Below are 20,203 nucleotides of genomic sequence, written 5' to 3'. Positions count from 1 at the left end.
GCAAGCAAGCTACATTTATTTGTTCCAGAAAGAACAGTAAAGTATCCTTATTACTTTCCAAGGATGTGAAAGCAGGTGACAAACTTAGAAAGAATATTTGGTGCATGACTAGTGCACTGAACTCTGAATTTCAGTTTTGAAAGGGAATCTAAGAGTTCTGATACTATAAGCAGCAATTTCAATGTCTTAGCTTCAGCTAGTTCTTCAACAAGTGAGTTCTAGTTCTATTGACTTCAATACAAATATTGTGGGCCAGATATTGGAGTCAAATTCTGCAAAGAATTACACAAAATTTAAACAAAATATTTACGAAATTATTAATGGGATACCCACCTGGACACTTAGTAGTTTTGATAATAAAGAAAAAAAAAAGAAAAAAAACGCAACTCAGAAAAATTAAAACATTAAATAGCTTAAAATCTGGTTTTATACACCTAGGGATGGACAAAGAGAGAGATCGTGATCCAAAATCCATCAATAATCTTTTCTGAATAGCTCTGAATAGCTAAAGCTTCCTGAGAAGCCTTCACCCAAATCCTCAAACCATCTGGCCTGTCCTACTTAATGGAGAGGGTAAGAGCACCCACCATTTTCAAATTACTGTAGGATTACAGCTTTTATCCAAGAACAGACTGGCGTTACTGCTCATCCTCAGCCTGTGAGGGCTCAGATCTAAAGAGGTGAATTGCCAACAAAGTGCTTAGCCACATAACTCGAGGCAGGACCAGACAGGAAAGGTCTCCATCTCTGCATAAGGAACTGTATACTTGACCTCATACAGCAAATCATAAAGGCAAAGTCTTAAGAGTCACAGTCTTGGCAAGGAAAACTGCAAGAAGGTGGCTTCCTCCTAAGGAATATGAAGACACTTCTTAATGAGGGAAAATCTTGCAGTGCTGGAAAATTCACAGAGTTCTTATTGAGAGAGAGGGAAAAATATGCCAATTTCTCCCAGACTCAGGTTTCTGTACACCAGGAGCAGGAAAATCATCCTTAGTTTTATTCATTCCCCAAATCCATTCTGGAAATAACATTTCCACCATGGAATTATTATGAGACTGATAGTCAAAAAGATTCAGTGAGTCAGACAAACTATCATATTTAACAGTGTATCTACGCTGCTTCTTGTAATGAATGCCCCGTAGCTATTCAGTACAGAAAAGCATGTTCTTAGGGATGTTTGACATTAGTCAGATCTTGTTACTCAGACACAGATTTGACGTGTCAATTAAAGTTAAGTACTCAGTGATCACGGTTAATTTCTCTTTAGCTGCTATTGTAAATCTCTGACAGATTAATGGGTTGCAGTTAGTGCTGGAGCATGGAGTTTTTTATCACTCATTAGTTGAACTGCCCTACATCCATAGATTGCTACTAGCCTTGCTGCAGTTCTGACCTGTAATACTGGAAAGACCTATTAAAAGTAGGGAGGAGTCCCATTTTTTTCAATAATAAATCATACCAGTGAAAAGATCACTGTTGTTTATTAGCAGAATAAGTTGAATTATGAGCCATTTCAGTCTATTCTAAATTTGTTGTCATAAATAATATTTTTTTCCATAGATTTAAACTGATTTCCCCCTCCAGTATTTCCTTTTCAACATATTTATGGAGTCTTCTGTTCATCTTTGCATTACCGCTTTAGAGAAATCAAATTTTCTTTTCTCCTCTCACAGTACTGGCTATCCATTCTGGTCTTATAGCATTCTTTTGTGAATGTTCTACTTATTCTATTCTTTCAACATGCATGGCTACAGATAAGGCCTCACCAGAAATAATCTCAGCAATCATGGAATTTCAAGAAGGAGAAAAGACAAGGGAATTCTTCAGGTTTGATACAACTGATATTTATATTTCTCAGATGTCAGTGCAAAGGGTCTTCTCTTTTGATTTTGCAAAGATATTGGTTACCTGCAAGAAAAATGACCTACCAATATGAGGGGCTTACTTAAATTTAAATACTTGAATTTCTGTACCTGAGAAATATCATCAAACACATATTGAAATAATTAGCTAAATAAGCTTTTGGGTGAGTCTGAAATTTTCAGATATGCAAAGGAGAATTAAGGAAACTCGATCAATTTACCCAAAGTAATTTGGCTACCTAAAGCTCAGCCACAGTGCTTATAGCCAGAGCATATGCTGGGGAAAGCCCATATGAGAAAGTGAAAAATAAAAAAAAAGGAAACAGGTGTTTACTCTCCCCTCATAGTAACAAGGTCAGTACTGTAGTGAAGTGTGCAGTACTCCTCTGGTTCCAAAAATAAACATTTTCTTCTTTGTTTTCCATTTTATATGCCAGTGGTGGATTTAGTCCGGGATTTCTTTTTTCACCATAATATTACATCAAAATTAGAATAACAAATGGAAAATATGCTAAAAGCTGGTAATTAACCTGTTGAAACACACATAACTGTTTGATCAGGTAGTCTCATTCCCCATACAGTGATCCACAAGTTCAGTAAAACCATTACCGCACCATGGTTACAAAATTACTATGAGGTGCTTCAAAACACTGAAAACATTCAAAACATTGTATACATTTTCAAACAAATATTCGCTTGGGTCTTATTTTCCCTGATATTGATTCCAATCTCTTGTAACATATTTTTTAATCGTTTAACTCATTCCCTGCTTCACCATGCCTTTGCCAGTTCCCTCTTGTTCTGCCCTCTCACTGTAGCTCACACTGCTAAAGTTTGTTCCTCACTTCAACTTTAACGGGAACAGCTCTACTTAGATCTGTGATAAATTCACAGGTACTAAGGATCAAACTCAGCATCTATTGTAATAAAGTAAATTCTAATCCACTCTATCATGTGCAAAAGGCTCATCTATAACACAAAAGCGTTATGTAAAACTGGACTGTTAGCAACAGATGTAGAAACCTAGGAAGGCAGAAATATAACCATTGTAACCTACTGCCCTATGCATGTGCATAACTTAGAAAGATGGGGCCTGATTTTCAAGCACTGGCAATACATGTAGTTAATTAATTTAGTAAAAACATGTTCCAACAAGTCTTTACATTTTATATTTTATTCTTTAGCAAATACATCAGTTTTGTATGTGATTTTTATGACTTCACAAGAAGCTTATTTATTTTTCAAGGCAGAACTTTCACGGACAAGAATTGAAATTCATAATCAGTCAAAATTTAAATATTCTTCAAAAGAGTGGCATCTCACATAGGGGCATTGCATTTACTCTAAGCAACTTCTTGGAAAGTACAGATTTTCATGTTAAATTCCATAGCGACCTAGAACAAAGAAAGCAATTATCAATTGACTTCATTATGCAAAATACAGATCTAGATTTTTACACAGCATGAAAATGTGTTGGTTTGGTCCAAATGACAGCATTCAAAAATTACAAGAGCAGGTAATCTGAAGTATTCAGATAAAGTACATATTTTGGAAATTTGTTTTTATGTATCTGTCTCTGGAATCTGGAAGTATTCCACATTCCATGTACTAGGGAAATGCAACTCTACCTGTATCAGCATAAAGAAGAAGAAATCAGCATATTCTCTAAATATTTTAGATTTCACTGTGTGTTGGAAATTGCTAATCAAACACTAGTACAGGAGCCAATAACAGTCTTGGTGTCAGCATAGATAGCAAAAAGTAACTACTTGATGTCCATGTGTAAATTTTATTGTGCCTGTGGAGCAGATGACCAATATCCTATCATATAAGAAAGTTCATTCTGTAAATGCGGATTTTGAAAGGCAGTGGAGCAAGTGCAGACCCACAAATCAGCCTCATTTTGCACAACCAGGGCATAGCAGCTGTTTGATAATGGTAGCCTTGAGGTCATGAGGAAATCACACAGCTTAAATGATGGTTTCTCTCCCCCCACAAAGGAACCTTCTCAGAACAGAGTAATTTGAGTTAGGAGTCACCCCTCTGTGCAAGTAGCACACAGCTGTAGTAATCCTCTTGCAGGAAAGCAAATCAATTTGGGCAGTTTAATTCTGTTCTCTGTGTTGGCATCAAACAACCCTACTTGTTTAAAGCAAGTTGGTACTGTGTTCACAAGGTATAATTACAAGTTGAGTCAATGAATGCTTGTTTTTCATGCAGTAGTGTTTGAATGTATATCTTTTTAATAGATTATGGGTTTTTTTGTTGTTGTTGTTTGGTTTTGTTTCTTTGTTTTTTTTTTTTTTTTTTTTTTTGGTAATGAGTGGCAATTTAAGACAGACTTTTCAGGGACGAAGGAAAAAAAATTGCTTCAATACAACTTAAATTGGATTTTTTTCACAATGTCTGAAAACAATTTAAAACAATTTACTTTGACTCATTTTAGGCAAATTGACAGACAACGTTACATAACATGGAGTAGATTCCTCCAATTATCTATCTCCATTTTCCTTTTCTTGCTATGTTTTCATCTATTCTGTCTTACACCTAATAAGTGGCCTCTAATTGTGTAAGAAATCCATTCATTCCACTGTTGCTGTCACAACTGCTGAAACGCACCACCCAGCACCTCACTGTTCTCACATTCACTCTTTGGTCCCCATGAATATTCAGCAAACGTCAGTGAATGTCATTGGGTGCCATTTTTTCTGCATGGAGGAATTCAGTGACACACCTTTGCTTCATGCGCACTTCCATTCAGATGCCATTCTGTCAGAGAGTCACTCTGCTGCCATCTGTCACGCAGCAACAACATGTAATGGAATATTGGTGGGAAGGTTCAATCCCTACTGCCACTTTAACAACATTTGCCTCTGATGTTATGGGCCAACTTAAAGAAATAGGAAGTATTGCTTTTGGAATAGCCTTTTTAAACTCTCTACCACATGTGAACAGAAGAGAAAAAAATACATCCTCCTCATACAAAGAAATGTACTACTCTCACAGAATTTTTCAGTAGGGAGCTGAGGCACAGAAACACTTAAGTGGTATGTCTAAAATATGTAAGGATTAGAGAGAGAAGATGTGAACTGAGGTTCTCCTGTAACGGAATAGACTCACTGTGTAGGAGAGGAAAGTTGAGCAGGAAAAGATTATGCCATTAAACTTTCTGCACGCTTCTATCATTTCCATTTCAAGAAAACACTGTGGAGGGGTTAAAGTTATGAAAAGTGATATAGACTACATAGAGGTCAGATTTCCTTATCTTCGGATTTTTTCAATTATCTTGAAATTATGCTTATCCATTGTTCCCCCACTAATACAAATAGGTATCATTCTGACAATCAGCTAAGTAATTCTTTTGTCATCCACAGATGGACAGGGGATTACATGGCTAAGAAATGAAATAAAAGCTAAATCCCTATGCTTGATAAAATTTGCTTGTTTTCTCTTTCATTCAGGATTACCGAGTGAACATCTTTCTCCGTCAGAATTGGAATGATCCACGTCTTGCATATAGTGAATATCCAGATGACTCTTTAGACTTAGATCCATCTATGCTGGATTCAATTTGGAAACCAGATTTGTTCTTTGCTAATGAAAAAGGTGCCAACTTTCATGAAGTTACAACGGATAATAAGTTGTTAAGAATTTTCAAAAATGGAAATGTACTTTATTCCATCAGGTGAGTCTCTAATGACACTTTTTTTTCAGATGGAAGTTCATAAGTGTATCTAAGAATTGTTAACAGCAGTTCAATTACTAAAGTAAATGTGAACTCTGAATATTGAATTTCATCATAATTACTGTTCATTTTTAATGGCAAAATAGAAAGAGATCTCTAATTTGAAGTATTTTTAGTAAAAATAATAAGAAAAGCATCATTCCCAATTTAAATCACAGATACTGAGCCTAGAAGAACTCAGACTCTTGCACATGGTATATATATGCTTGGAATATTACAGTCTGAACAGATCTTTGTATGAGCTTTACATACTGTAGCCTCCAATGTTATAACAATCCAGTGTAATTTCTCTTTCACTGTTTTTGGATATTGCAGTCACAGTCCAACATGGAAACACCCGCCACTTGAGGAAGCATGACATTTTAAGAATAGCTCACTTACTGCAGGAGGTGGGGAGAAAAGTGGAAAGTAAATTTTTGAAAAGTTCTGAGAAGCTGTAAGCAGCAATCACATCTAAGTACTGACAAGATGCAATTGTTCCAATTCTTTTCTCTTCACTCCACTTTTATTAATACAGACATCATTAAACTGTAACTGCAGTAAAATCATTCTTACAGTTACCTTCAAAAATGTAATCAAATGGGAAATGAATGTTATATATATACTAATGTTATAGTCATGGTATAGATTTGACCTACTTGAAAAAAATATATTCATTTTGAAAAATGTAACACCTCTTTTCCACTTAGCATTTGGTTTTACATCATACTGCATCAAAGGGTAATTGAAACTTTTTGAAGAGACATCAGGACTCTGAAGAACAATTTGTATACCAGGACAAAAAAAAAATGCAGTGTTCGTGACTTGTATGAATATACCAGTGACAAGGAAGTCTCCTTCTCCCTACCTTCCAGTGCTAGTGAGCAGCATACTGTCAAGCTTATACTGGAAGAAAGGGTTTGGTTAAAACTCTTACACACATTTCATATCCAAAAGGAGCTTAAAATGCCAGTCTAAGAACATAACCATTCTTCAGTGTCACAACACGTACCCTGTCACTAGAAATACTGAAAGAAAGCAAAAAGGTTTCCTTCCCTCAACCAAAGTAAAATATAAAGCTAAATCAATTATCTCCAGATTCAGTCAATCTGAGAGACATAGGCAGTTTGAATGAATAACCCTTGCTCCTTGCTTGCTCTACTCTCGCCAAATACATACAACAGATACTATAAATACAAGCACTCTGCTGAAGCAAGCTCAGATATCAACTTCAATAGATTTCTGACCAAGTTCACAGTCTCATGAAATGGGGAAAAAAAAACAACACATAATACTAAAGCTATAAGAGCAAATGTTGACCGTGATGCTGTGGACACCACATTCTTGTGGTACTAGAATGCTTATGCTCCCATGATTTAATTAAGAACTATTACAATTTTTGAAACACATTTAAAATTATACAGTGAGCATCTTAGTTGAGTTGTTATCCAACTTTGTGTCACTTAAGCTTTTGAGGAGTAATATAATTGCTAAAGAACTGATGCTGGAATAAAATTGAGTATTGCTAAATCTGTTTTACTTTTCATTTCCTCCTCTCCCTTCCCCTCCTGTATGCATCTGAATAAAATATTCATGCCAGCAAACAGTGCAAAGGTACCAATTACTGATATTTAACATAAAAAGCTGTAAAAAATTCTAAAATATTTACTAAAACACACAGTAAAGTCCAGGTACCTCTTCTCTGAAATGGCTGGCCTACCTGCCAGATTTTGAAATTGGAACTGTTCTTAACAGGACTAAGGTGTAAAGGTGTAAGTTCCCTCCTCTGACTCTGTCTGGTGGACTGAAAAGACATTATAACAACAAAGAAACAAAAGAAGTTTGGAGAAGAAAAAAAGACATGTAAAAGAAATGTGCAGCTGTGCTTGCTGCTCAGTTCCAATTCCAGCATGCTCTCCACTGCCCTAAAAAAGGGGGAACAGGTTAAAGAGAGAGGAATTAGAGTACTGGACTTCTAGGACAGCCTTATGTGTTAAGGAGCTGAACTCAAAACCCTCAGGAGAGCATCCTGTCAAGCAAACACATAAATGAACAAAATCTTCATGCAAGACATTGTTTAGCAAGTACAAAGTACTGTCACAACAGTGAATGATGAATGGATACTTAGTCATGCCCAGCTAGAGGAAAGACACACCTTTACCTCATATGTTCTTCTTTCTCATTCCTCTGAGAATTACCACTTAAAGATAAATTATTGTGTTGATATGTAAAAATACTTATTTTTTTCTGTAGGTTACAAAGCATTTCACAGGAATTATAATGGCTAATGTAAAGCACAACCACCTTTCAAACTTATAGGAATATGTAGTCTACCACTAATATCATAAAATGTTATTTTAAATCTTTGTGTTGACAACTTAAGCACCTTATTTTAGAGCAACTTAATAACACAAATTATTTTGGCAGCACAATTTGCAACTGATACCTGAAATGAAATTCTTGCAATTCTGGGTAAATTTTATGGGTAAATGTCAAGGATTTGAAACACTGTAACAAAATAACAATAATTCTACTGCAGCATAAAAAAGCAGGCTGTTGTTGCATTCCCTTAGATGTAAGTTAGGTAACTCTACCGGGACTCTCCCTTCAGAGAGCTTTCTAATGAAAAACTATGTTTTCTTTTTCTAATGATTCCTCTGCTTTTATGCACTCCACCCGTGTAATTATATGGTATTTTTTGTGGTATATTTTTAATATATTTTTGTGTTCTTTCAGATTGACTTTAATACTGTCCTGCCCAATGGATCTCAAAAATTTTCCAATGGATGTGCAAACATGTATAATGCAGTTGGAAAGCTGTAAGTTTGTGCAATATATCATCTTATAAGTACTTTACTAGAGATTACAGCAATTCTGCATGGAGTACAAAATACTCCTTTCTAATGACATGAGGAGAACAACCTTCCAGAAATGAACTATCTATTTTAATCTGTGAAACACTGATAATTTTCAAGGGAAAAGATTTTTTCATTCTTACTTTTACAGACAATCAAGTTTCATATAAATCAAAATTTATTGCTAAACTGACCTACTCAGTCCCAGAGTTTACCTTTATGTGATGCTTAATTGTATTGTGATTCACTGTGAAGTGTTCTCTGTGTTCACATGCACAGGAAGACAGTTATATGGGAGAACATAAGGAAAATATGAGAATAAATTAAGGAAGTGATTTATGTGCAGATCTTGAAATTAAAAATAACTTGGTGTACTAAAACAATGGGAACAAGATAATGTATACTGAGTCCATGCTCTTCAGATCCCTGCATAATAAGTTTTTCATAAACATAAGCTTTTCAACTTATCTACATGTTAGAGCTATGTATCTGTCATTCTTACGTAATTATCCCAGAAATGACTAGAGAAAAGGCTTACTGTAAGGAGGAAATGTGAAAGGTTACACTACATATGTATGTATGTATGTATGTATGTATGTTCATGATCCTATATAGAGTATGCCACCTACAACAGTCCTCAGCCTCTCTACTGGGGCAGGATCTTAAATCAGTGAAATATCCCCTAGAAAATCTTGGAAAGGGCTGTGAACTTTCTAGAGTACAAAGAGGAAGACGACCATACGAAGTATCATCCAGCAAGGAAGCAAAAGTTGAGCATGGCATGACCAACAGCCATAACACTGGAAGAAATCCTAGAAACCAGAAGGCTGTTGAGACTTGAAGTAATTCATAGTATAGCAACTAGGCTGAGACTAGAAACACCAAGCAAAACACAGAAGACCTACTTAATGATCTCCTAACAACAGAGAAAGTCTGATGGTTTGCCTAAGCCAGGTGTTACATCAGAACTTGGAATAAACAAACTTACAACTGTATGTGTTTTGAATAGTCTTTTGCATTATACACAGTTACCCCGAGGAGAGTACAGGGAAGGTGAAAAAAGACCAGAGAAGACAGGCTTTGAATAATTGTGTTACAATAAATAAGAACACCTTTTATGTGAAACAAAAATCAGTATTTGCTAATTCAATCTGTCACATGTTGCATTTATAATGTATCTTGATATTTCCATTAGAACAGAAAACAGGATGGAAAGCGTGCAGCAGCTATGTCATTTCAAGGTACACATACAGACAAAAATACAAAACTGAATAATTGAATCATAGAATCACTTTGGTTGGAAGAGACCTTAAGGATCATCTACTTGCAATCTGCCAGCTGTGGGCAGGGTCACCACCCAGTAGATCAGGCTGCCCAGAGCTCCATCCAACTTTTTCTAGAGTACCTCCAGGGATGGGGATATCCACAGCCTCTCTGGGCAGCCTGTTCCAGTGATTCACCATTCTCTGAGTAAAAAATTTCATTCTAACATGAAATTTAAATCTCTCCTCTTTTAGTTTAAAGCCATCCCCCTTTGTCCTGTCACTGTCAGACTGCATAAAGTCAGTTCCCCTCATGCTTGTAAGCTCCCTTCAAGTACTGAAAGGCTGCAATGAGGTCTCCTCGAAGCCTTCTCTCCTCCAGGCTGAGCAAGGACAAATCTCTCAACCTTTCTTCATAGGAAAGGTGCTCTAGCCCTTTAATGATCTTTGTGGCCCTCCTCTGGACCCACTCCATTCCTTCCTGTACTGGGGGCCCCCAGACCTAAACAGAATACTCCAGATGGGACTTGGCAAGGGCAAAGAGTACAGGGGGACAGTCACCTCCCTGACCCTGCTGACCACCACTTTTTTGATGCAGCTCAATGTGCAGTTGGCCTTCCAGGCTGCAAGCACACATTGCCAGCTCATGTCCAGCTTTTTGTCCATCAGGACCCCCCAAGTGCCTCTCTGCGGAGCTGCTCTCAAGGAGCTCTTCTCCCAGTTTGCACTTGTACCTGAGAATGCCTTGAATCAAGTGTAACACACACCTTGCACTTAGCCTTGTCAAAGTGTTTTGTCTGATGCTAGGATCTGAGCTAACAAAGGATGTATAAGGAGGAAGGCACAAATATGTATTAAATTTTTACTTTACCTATAATAAGAAATTGGTGTGAATTGCCTTTTCCACCTAAAATGATAAGAATTTGGAAGAGATTACTATTAGAACTGTCCTCCTAGTCACGTGAAGAACAAAAATAAAGTAGAATAGAATAGCATTCTTTCAAACATTCTGGCAATGTGGATTTTGTGAAAATAAATGATGTGGGGAAAAAAGGTAAATAAGTATTTATAGCTTGTGAGATCTAGATTTATAGTTTCAAAAAAAAAAAACTTTCTATATATAGAAGCAGCATACTAGATTATTTGAAATACATTATAAAACAAACACAACATACATAATTTAAGTATTTCTTCCTTTTTTCTTTCACTTTTTTTTAAACTGCAACAAAGTAGTATCCAAGAGAGGTTATTATGTATCAATTAGTATGTAAGAACTGTTTGTGTGGCTAATGGTATGCTTTTATAAACGAAAAATATATATTACAGGGTAAGTATGAAAGCCAGCCTTTTCTTTCATTGTGACAGACAGATGGTAATATTACAAATGAGGCTTTCATATGAGGACAATGGCTAAATCTGAGCTAAATCTGACAGCAGAAATTGCCGTGACAAAAACTGAGAGATGCTTATTCACTGCAAATGTCAAAGAACATAGGGCAATATTATATATTCATCATTTAAGCAAAATTCCACATTCACTTAAGTGAATAATTCTACTAATAACCTATATCATCTTTATGATCAATATCACTGAATAAGAGGTTAAGATGAGGCAGATGTATCAGAATACATACAGATTGGGGATATATTCACTTTATATAACTATGCTTTAGACAGCAGGTATCATAGTATAAGTGCTAAAGAAATATATATATATATATATATATATATATACACACACACACACACAATTTTAAAAATTGTTGCTTTAACAACTTCATGAAACTTACCTGTACTTATCTCTTTCAGCCCACATGGGGACAGGTTGTACAAAAGCTGAGCATTCTTGAGAAAACAGGCATTTGTTTTGCTCTACAGATACCTTGCAGGAGCCCTCATTTTCCACAGACTGTACCATAAGGAACAAACACCTGTTAGTTGAATATCACTTTGGATGTCTTGCTGTGTTTTCCAGCAGAAAACATTTTTCACTAATGTCTTGTTTTTAACCGTTCAGCAGCAAGTATAAGTTCCCTGCTGTATATCCATGTAGCACAGAGTAGTATAATGCTCATAAAAGAACTGCTGTACAAAATAGAGATGGCTGCTTCATTTTGAGATGTTCAAAATCTTTTAATTACAGGGAAAGATCAAACCTGATTTTACGAGGAAGAGTTGCTTTGTCTACCTCCATGTTACCTGTAACTCCAGACGCTGAAAAATAGGGAATATGGCCAAATTACCTGGCCTGAAGCAGAAAATCTTGCAGTATGTCAGCTTTGGCTATACTTAGACATCTGCTAGAAGATCGTGTTAGGTTTTCATAATCAAGTCAACAACTCTCTGAAACTGAGAGAAATGTCTGTGGGACATTTCAAAGAAAGTGGGCACAACAAGACAATTTCCAGTGTCAAGTTAGTTAGGATTTGGTACAACTATGAATTTACAATGTTTATTAATTCCAGAATTTCCTTAAACTTCCTGACCTTGCAAGCCTGCATGTGACACTAAGCAAATTGGACAATTTCTAATGAGTCACTCATTTTTCTCTTGCTCATCTTGCCACCATTCAAGGTCACAAAGAAAGGCTGACATTTACTTATAAAGGACAAATAGTAGATTTTTCCTCTGCTGTGAAAAAACTAATTTTATTCAGTAATAGATATTTTCCATCAATATTGATACCATTGCTCCAGCACAGAAAGCCCTAAGAGGGAAACTCATGTATATCATTTGTGGGGGGAAAAAAGCTATTGTGTATTTTTATGTGGCTCTTGTAATGGTTTTTCCAAGGTCAGTGTTTGCAGCTGCATTTGTCCCTTCACTTATATCCTGAAGCACATAAAAAGTATTTAAGTGAAAATGTATTCTATTTCAAAAGTATTTATTTTACCAAAAGACTTATCAAAACTGGAATGAGCTGCTTTTGTATCTTTGGAAAGAAGCAAATGAAAATGCAGTTAGGATATAATCCCTTCCACATTTCTATGGTTCATGCTGGGGCAGCCTACAGGCATGTTAGATAATTTTAGTTTTATTCTGCTTGAATAAGACACAAAGAAATGTCAGTGAGATATTTATTTCCGAGGCTTATTTCACATGAAAGATTTTTTCTTTCTTTCATGTACTAGATCTCCTTGTCTTTATCTTCTTAGATTTTGTTTTTATCTCACAGCATTCCTTGATTCATATATTACAATTATATATATATCGTACTATAATTATTAACTTAAGAATATTGAATTTCAGATAAAATCTTCAACCAGTAGTACCATTAAAACGCTACATTAGTCACAAAAGAAGAAACATGCCATGAAAAGCAGTATATGTAAGGGATAAAAATCATTTTATTTTGATTTATAGGAGCTTTTCTTGTCTTTCTAAGGAGCTTTTCTTGTCTTTCTAAGGAATCATCTTCCATTTGGAGGGATTTCAGAGAAAATTGACTCTATACTGCAAAATGGTATTACCTGAGCAGTACAATTTCTTTCTTCCCAGCCTCAAAATTGGAGAGATAGAGATTGTTGAAATAGAAAGATCTGTAGGCAGGCCAATAGGTAGTCTGCAACATGGGAAATGATATGCACATTATTCCTCTCCCATAAAAACACAGATGACACAGGAAAGACCAGGGCTGCATTTCTTACCTGCCAGTGATCCTAGGGTATGTACTTGAATGAGTACATGGCTTCTATTCTATAGCAGGGTGACTCAACCCACTGCGTATACCTAAAGTGAGACCTCATACACAGCTACCAAGAGATAGATATCCGTACTCCTCAGTTCCCAGCTAACACAGGATGAAAGGGCAGGAGCAACTGTGGAATTGCTACTGATCTTACAAAAACTAATATAAAAGTGACACCTGAAAGTTAAGACTAATTTTACTCAGTTTGCCAGTTCTTCATATTCATCTCAGACAGCGGTCTGCCAGTACGCTCTTTAGTGGCTACTAAAAATCACTTAAGGGTTCAGAAAATGAGTTATCTCTTTAAAAAGCTGTTTTTCTGAAAGGCCACAGTGCTATACATACACACAGTTCTTGACTGTTCCTGAGAACTTCTCCGTCTGGCAACCATCTCCTTCTGGGATTATAGTCCTGTTTCGTATGTGCAATCAATGAACGTATGGACGTTATAATTAAGAAATATACAAAAAAGTTAGGCTAAACAGGCTATCACGCTACAGAAGAATGGACGGAAAGCTTACCCTTATCCTAGACTCACTAAGAAGAGTCCAAGAGGAGCAATCTCCAAAAGAGATCCTTCCCTAGTAATAGTCAGCTCTTAAATGGGGTCTAGGAGAGGTGGGGCCAGGCTCCACCCCTTCCAATAGCACAGGGGAATTGCCTTCACCTTTATGAACAAAAACTCTAAAGCCTCTCTTTCCATTTACTGGTGAGGAGATTACAGCATTTGCAATGCTACTAACATGCCACTAAAGTCATATATCAGTAGGAGCCTAAAAATCAGAATGATCCTCCTTAACCTCTTATGATGGTCCCTTCTATGTCATCTAGCATCACAGAAGATTACACTACCAAATTAAAACAAAGTAGTTTATTCTAATTTCAGGGGGAAGGGAGATAACATGCAATTAATCTAGGAAGAAACTGAGGCTAGTTATATCAGACTGCTTCTAAGTATAGAAGGCTACATCATAGCCTTTTTACATGGAAACTAATAAGGTACTTCTATAGCTTTATTGATTTCTGGTTCATTCTATGATTAACTTGCCATTAGATGCCTTCTTGTCTATTTTCTCCTCTTTTTCCTTGTATCCAAAGTGGCACACCTGAAAATAAAATCTTACCTACTCTCACAGCACCTGATTCTCTTTCACAAACTTTCATTCTGCCAAGTGAATGCACTCTCCTTATGAATGCCTCAGTCAACATTGTGGGTCAGTCACTACTATAGCAGTTTCCTTCTTTTTGAACACGCTCTTTCTTCCATTTGTAAAAGAATCCTACAGACTAGAAAGAAAACTCACTGAGAGGAAGTGAAACAAACTGTACATCAGTGATGTCAAACGTAGAAGCTAACAGAGCTTCTTCTAACAATGCCCTACTTTTTCACTCTTAGAATATGTACAAGACACAGACAAAAAGCATAACTAATGGGCCCTTTCCTCTCCTAGCAAGAGTATCAGCCAGAATGTAAGACCACACAGAGAAGATATGTCTTGTTGAATTATACTATTGAATACAGCTGCATTCAGATCAATTATTTTTAATTGCGGTTGTGCTTCAGAAACACTCAGCTCTAATTACAAGCTTGATCAGTGTAGATGGTGCTGTATAAACCTAGCACAAGGAGAGCTCATTACTCACTTCAGTCATCCATTTTTGCTCAACTAGGAGTAGCCAATCTTGTACAGGCAGTGAACTACTTTATTCACCTTCATTTTTATTCCTGTACGAGTTATTTCAGCCGCAGATGGCTGAGGGTGTGTTTTATTCTGCAGCTGAGTAAAGTAAATGCAGACCTGCTTTGTTACAGTATCTAATTAGATTTCCATTTTGCAAATGTAGGCCTCAGTTTGCTACATACATATGCATGAATGATATATATAGCCCCACTGAACTCAAGTGGTGGCTTCGGGATTTTAAATTTATCCACATAATTTCAATATTGTAAACATTTATGACTGGTAATTCTAGGATCCTGAATCTAAAAAAAATAACATTTTGACCTTGAGACTCCAAAATTTCCCTTACCAAAGCTCCCTATGTTTCTGTAACTTGCTGTGCACACTACCCCCCACGTTTGATGATACTAAATACTTTGGTGCCTTATTCATATCAAGATCATAAGTTTCTACTTGGCATTGTTCCTGAGATTGAACCTCATGGTAGCTTCAAAATACACCATGATATCTTCATGATGCTGCACCACTTCAATAGGAAACATAAGTTACGTTATTCAAACGAGCTCACAAAACTAAAATGCTCCATATATGATCTTTAGGCTTCTTATTTATATAATACCATGCACTTAAATTGTTATTGTATTTAAACCACAGTATAATAACTACTAGTCTGCATTTTAAAAACCACTTTCATAGATATCCTTCTATTCCCCATCATGCCCCATGCACACAACTATACCCACCAGCACTAAGTGCTAACTACTGTGCTATGCAGCAGATCTTCTTCATGAAAGCAGTTAAGAAACAAAAATATTTTTCTGTTTTGAGATACCAAAGAAGTTCATTTAGCTCTATGAGATTCCGCTTACTCCTGAAAAAAAATAACACAGAACAATATGGGATTTAGCTCTTTTTTGCACAGAATATTCGGGGAGTAGCAGTTTGTTCTTGTACTTCTTTCTTAAAAATTCTCTGATTTTGTTTCATATCTACAAATAACAAGATATTTTCCACTGTAGTTTTTCTTGCTTTCTTTCATGCAGAGTTGAAAGAATGATGTGATAGGTGGAAAAGAGAACGTATTCATCAAATTGTTTGGAAATGTATCAAACAATAACATATTTTCATTTAGAAAATCAAGGATAGATAACACTGCTCAATAAAGAAAATCCAGAGAAAAATTAGCGTTATCAAGTAGTTCAATATTCAAAATTAATTTGACTGTAGATTTCACTAATTCATTGGGCACATTTGTTTGGTTTATTTGTATTTCACATTGAATAAAGGGACAAAAATTTAATAGAGACTAAGTTGATATATCTAATAGAAGTAAGATATACATTATACATTTTATTTTATTTTATTTTATTTGGAATAACATAAAATTGTATCTCCATTAAGCTCTTCTATGTTTTAGGACATATTTATTGTACCAGTATGGTCTTAGAAAACTAGAATTACAGTATTGAATGTTAAAGCTGTATTTGGGTATTTAAAATGTAGACAGTAAAAATTATATCAGTACTTTGTATATACTTACTGTTTTTCATATATTACATTTATTGAAGAATTAGTGGACAGAGTAGATATTCAAAGTTAAAAATGCATTAGAGATGAATGAATTTGATTTAGTGAAATACATTTTGACGCAGCAGTTGTTTCTTGTCAGTTCAATGAGTTTTACTCAGGGGATATCACTTCTGGCCATAATCTGCATGGTTCAAATGCTAATCTTTACACACAACTGCTTTTTGTCTGAATACATGCAAAGTTTGGTAAGAGCTATATTTTTGAATTTTTCTACTTTATGACATTTTATATTGAATTTTAAATCCATGTTTATAGTATCATGCATGCAAGTATAGATGAAAAAAAGTACATTTAATACATGCATGTAATGTCTTATGTAACATTTGATCTTACTGAAGCACTTATTTAAAATGATAAGGGTTTGTTTTTATTATTTTCAACTAGTACCAACAAAATACCAAAGAAGATAAACCAGTATCCTAAGTGCTTGCAAAAAACTTAATATTAAGGGTATTCTCCAAAAGAAACAGAACAAATCTGAAGGTCACTGATTCTTAATGTGCAGATACATTCAACAAAGACATATTAGAATGGATGAAATGTGTTTCATATTTGAGGCCAGTATATCAAATCAGTATGTCTGAATAGTATTTATAGATGTATTCAATGAGTAATGAAGTCACCGAACACAATGGGGGAAAGATTGACGTCTGCATAACAGAGTTTATTTCCCTCACTAGAACTCAAAATTTCAGTATTTTCTGAACACTATATTTAAAAACTAAATTGTTACTGAAAGGTTAAAAGATATTTCCAGTTATCTGCAGGTTATTCTTAACAGCTAATTGGCTTTGGAGTAAAGCAGAAAAGAAGCAAATGGAGGAAAACTGTATAATTTAGATGTAAAAATGACTCCATTCTTTTCCTCATGCTTCAATCTATTATATATGAGTCAAGTGTACCCCTGTGGGTCAAGCTATTTCAACAATAGTTTTAGATTTCAGTCTTAAAATCTTACATTGTCTGAATTCATTAAATCCTGAGAAAGACTAAATGAAACCTTAATGTGAAAAGGAAGCAATTTATTTTTTTTTTTCAGTTGTTACAGACAGACAATTTATCCAGAAAAACTTTGGAATAGAATTTCAAAGATATATTTTCTGACATATAGAGAGGATATAGAACAGTTTTTCCTCATTGAAAGTTCACGCACATATTCATCAGAGAAATAGAAATACAAGGAAAAACTATTTGCTCTTTACAAGGTCTTCCTCTCGATTAGTACTTCAGCTACAAATGTTAAGTTTTTATTTAAATCCTACATCCATGAGGTAAGAATAAACACAGGAATCTGAATATTGAGTGCCAGTTCGTTCTTCACAGTCAGCTAGTATGAGATTATGATCAATTGCTTTTCCAAGTTTTCAACCAGATTCAGAGAAAAGTATTTTTTCAGTTCAACTAATACCTCACTGCTCGATAAATTTTCATTACTTCCTTTCAAGAATTTGTATCTAAATTAATACAAATTGACATAAGCCCATAAATATAATTTTGACAGTCTAACATTTCACTCCATATAGAATGCAAGGCAGATATGATGGGGCAAGGGAGGATAAATACATAAAAATGAGCCAAACATAGCTGATTTTGATGCTACATAACTATTAAGATTTCAAAAAAAGAAAGCTTTCTTTTTTTCCTACCTCAGTGTGGCTTAGAATGGTAAATAATGCTTTTTTGTTAACTAGCCCAAAGAGATCCGTTGCATTTTCTACTTTAATGGCATTTGCTGAAGTCATCACTATTTGATATGTCCCTGCTTTTCAAAGTTTGCTGCTGACTTAGAGTTTATATTCATTTTTTTTTCAGTTGGATACACAATGAATGATCTCATTTTTGAATGGCAAGAAAAAGGAGCAGTTCAAGTAGCAGAAGGACTCACTCTGCCACAGTTTCTATTGAAAGAAGAAAAGGATTTGTGTTACTGCACCAAGCATTACAATACAGGTAGGAAAGCATATTAGTGATTAAAACCAAAAAAACATCATTTTACATTCATTGTTATTTTGGAGAGATTTATTTGTTTAATATTCTCAATGAACTCACAAGAAGATTTAAACATACAGGTGCATTTTTGAGGACAAGATTTTCTTAAATAATTGACACAGTGAAATGCACCTGGTGGCTGAGAAAACTTCTATTTCAGTAAGCTTAAAAAAATATTTGAAATATACATATTTGAAATAATATGAAAGAAGCAATTCAGTCAGGAGTTTTGTTTTTTAGCGAATGCCATGACTACATCTACACTTCAGGATATGAAGCACTGCCAAGACCAAAAAGTCAATATGCTGTGCACTAAGCTCTGCCTGGCTACATCAGGAAAAGCCTGTTTCTTCTTCCAGGCCAGCTATCCCTGCTCTATTTCTTAATGGCAATGGAAAAATGCAGACCAGCTGAAAGTATCCTTATTGTACAATAGATGAGTGTCCAAACTAGATGCAGCCTTCCTGAGTTGAGATCTTTGTAGAACTGTATGTTATGTTTAGCTTACCATCTATCTCTAGGATACTGGGAAAAACAAAGTTTTATCAATACTAATTTAGTCATTTTGTTTCTAATCGTAAACAAAACTGTCTTGAAAATTGAATGATCACAAGCATAATAATCCTCCAAAAATATATATAGCAAATGCTAAGAGTGCACAGCTTCCATCTTCTCAAGTTAAAAACAAAGCACACAATTTAGATTCTTTCATTCATTCATTCATTCTCTCTTAAAGTCTGCTCTCCAATGTGATTATTAATACATTAAACGTAACTTGAAATTTAAGTTTTAAAGCACTTTATTTGGATTCTGCTGAATTGATAGAGGAGAGAAAATTCAACAGGCAGCATTCATAAAGAATGTCCTATTGCAGTGAAAATAAAATAAAAGTGCTTTTCAACACTGAATGTATCACAGCTGCGTTGATACCCTAAGGGTAGAGAACTGAAGGTTCTCTAATGGTTTTTATTTAGAATGAATAGAATAACCAACATTCAAGGTGTTCTCTGAAACAAATTAAAAATATGTAATGTGCACCTTTACCGTACAAATAGTAATATCTGTCTGATCCTTGATGAGCTTCCAGAGGTGGAGATACATGTCCTACAGGAAGGTTATTCTTCCACTCAAAAATACATTTGTTAATTATGCTCAAATTAATATTATTCCTTTATTCTTTTTAGCATAATCCTTAAGACAGACAAGAAAACTTACTTATATGGTTTGTCTTTGTCTTCTAGAGATAAAGGCAACCACTGCTTCACTTTTATAGCTCTCTTGATTTTGTGCTTTTTACGTGTGCCAATATCTGTGCTTCCACAAACCATATAATGATATTATCAAAGAAGAATCTAGTGGAAAGTATTCTCCACAGTTTTCCAAAGTTCATTGGAATATTTCATGAAAAAATCTCTAACTCAGGAATTACAACATTACTGTCAGACTTAATCTGATATTGAATGGAAACTTATTTTAAATGCCAGATTTTCCAGTGATTTCTCTCCAAATTTCTCATCCAAAGTAGAATCATATTTTGATAGTTTGCCT

At 35.1% G+C, this 20,203-nt stretch overlaps 1 protein-coding gene and 1 long non-coding RNA gene across 2 annotated transcripts in view; one reads left to right on the top strand and one right to left on the bottom strand.

Annotated features, from left to right (window-relative positions):
- The window catches only part of GLRA3 (glycine receptor alpha 3), a 70,565-nt gene that overhangs the window by 37,528 nt on the left and 12,834 nt on the right, over window positions 1–20,203 (top strand). The window contains exons 4-6 of the mRNA XM_031607544.2: window positions 5,327–5,550; window positions 8,326–8,408; window positions 18,479–18,616. Of these exons, the coding sequence (XP_031463404.2) occupies window positions 5,327–5,550; window positions 8,326–8,408; window positions 18,479–18,616 (445 nt within the window). The remainder of the gene's footprint in view (window positions 1–5,326; window positions 5,551–8,325; window positions 8,409–18,478; window positions 18,617–20,203) is intronic.
- Window positions 10,576–13,264, bottom strand: LOC149918130 (uncharacterized). The gene is made up of 3 exons (XR_016466556.1): window positions 13,177–13,264; window positions 11,497–11,615; window positions 10,576–10,613 (listed from the first exon to the last, which is right to left on the bottom strand). It is a non-coding gene; the product is annotated as an uncharacterized LOC149918130 (long non-coding RNA).

The sequence above is a fragment of the Phasianus colchicus genome, chromosome 4, assembly GCF_987193195.1.
Source record: "Phasianus colchicus chromosome 4, bPhaCol1.hap1.1, whole genome shotgun sequence".
Lineage (NCBI taxonomy): Eukaryota > Metazoa > Chordata > Aves > Galliformes > Phasianidae > Phasianus > Phasianus colchicus.
The sequence above is the reverse complement of the archived record's forward strand: the minus strand, read 5'-3'. Positions and strand labels throughout refer to the sequence as shown.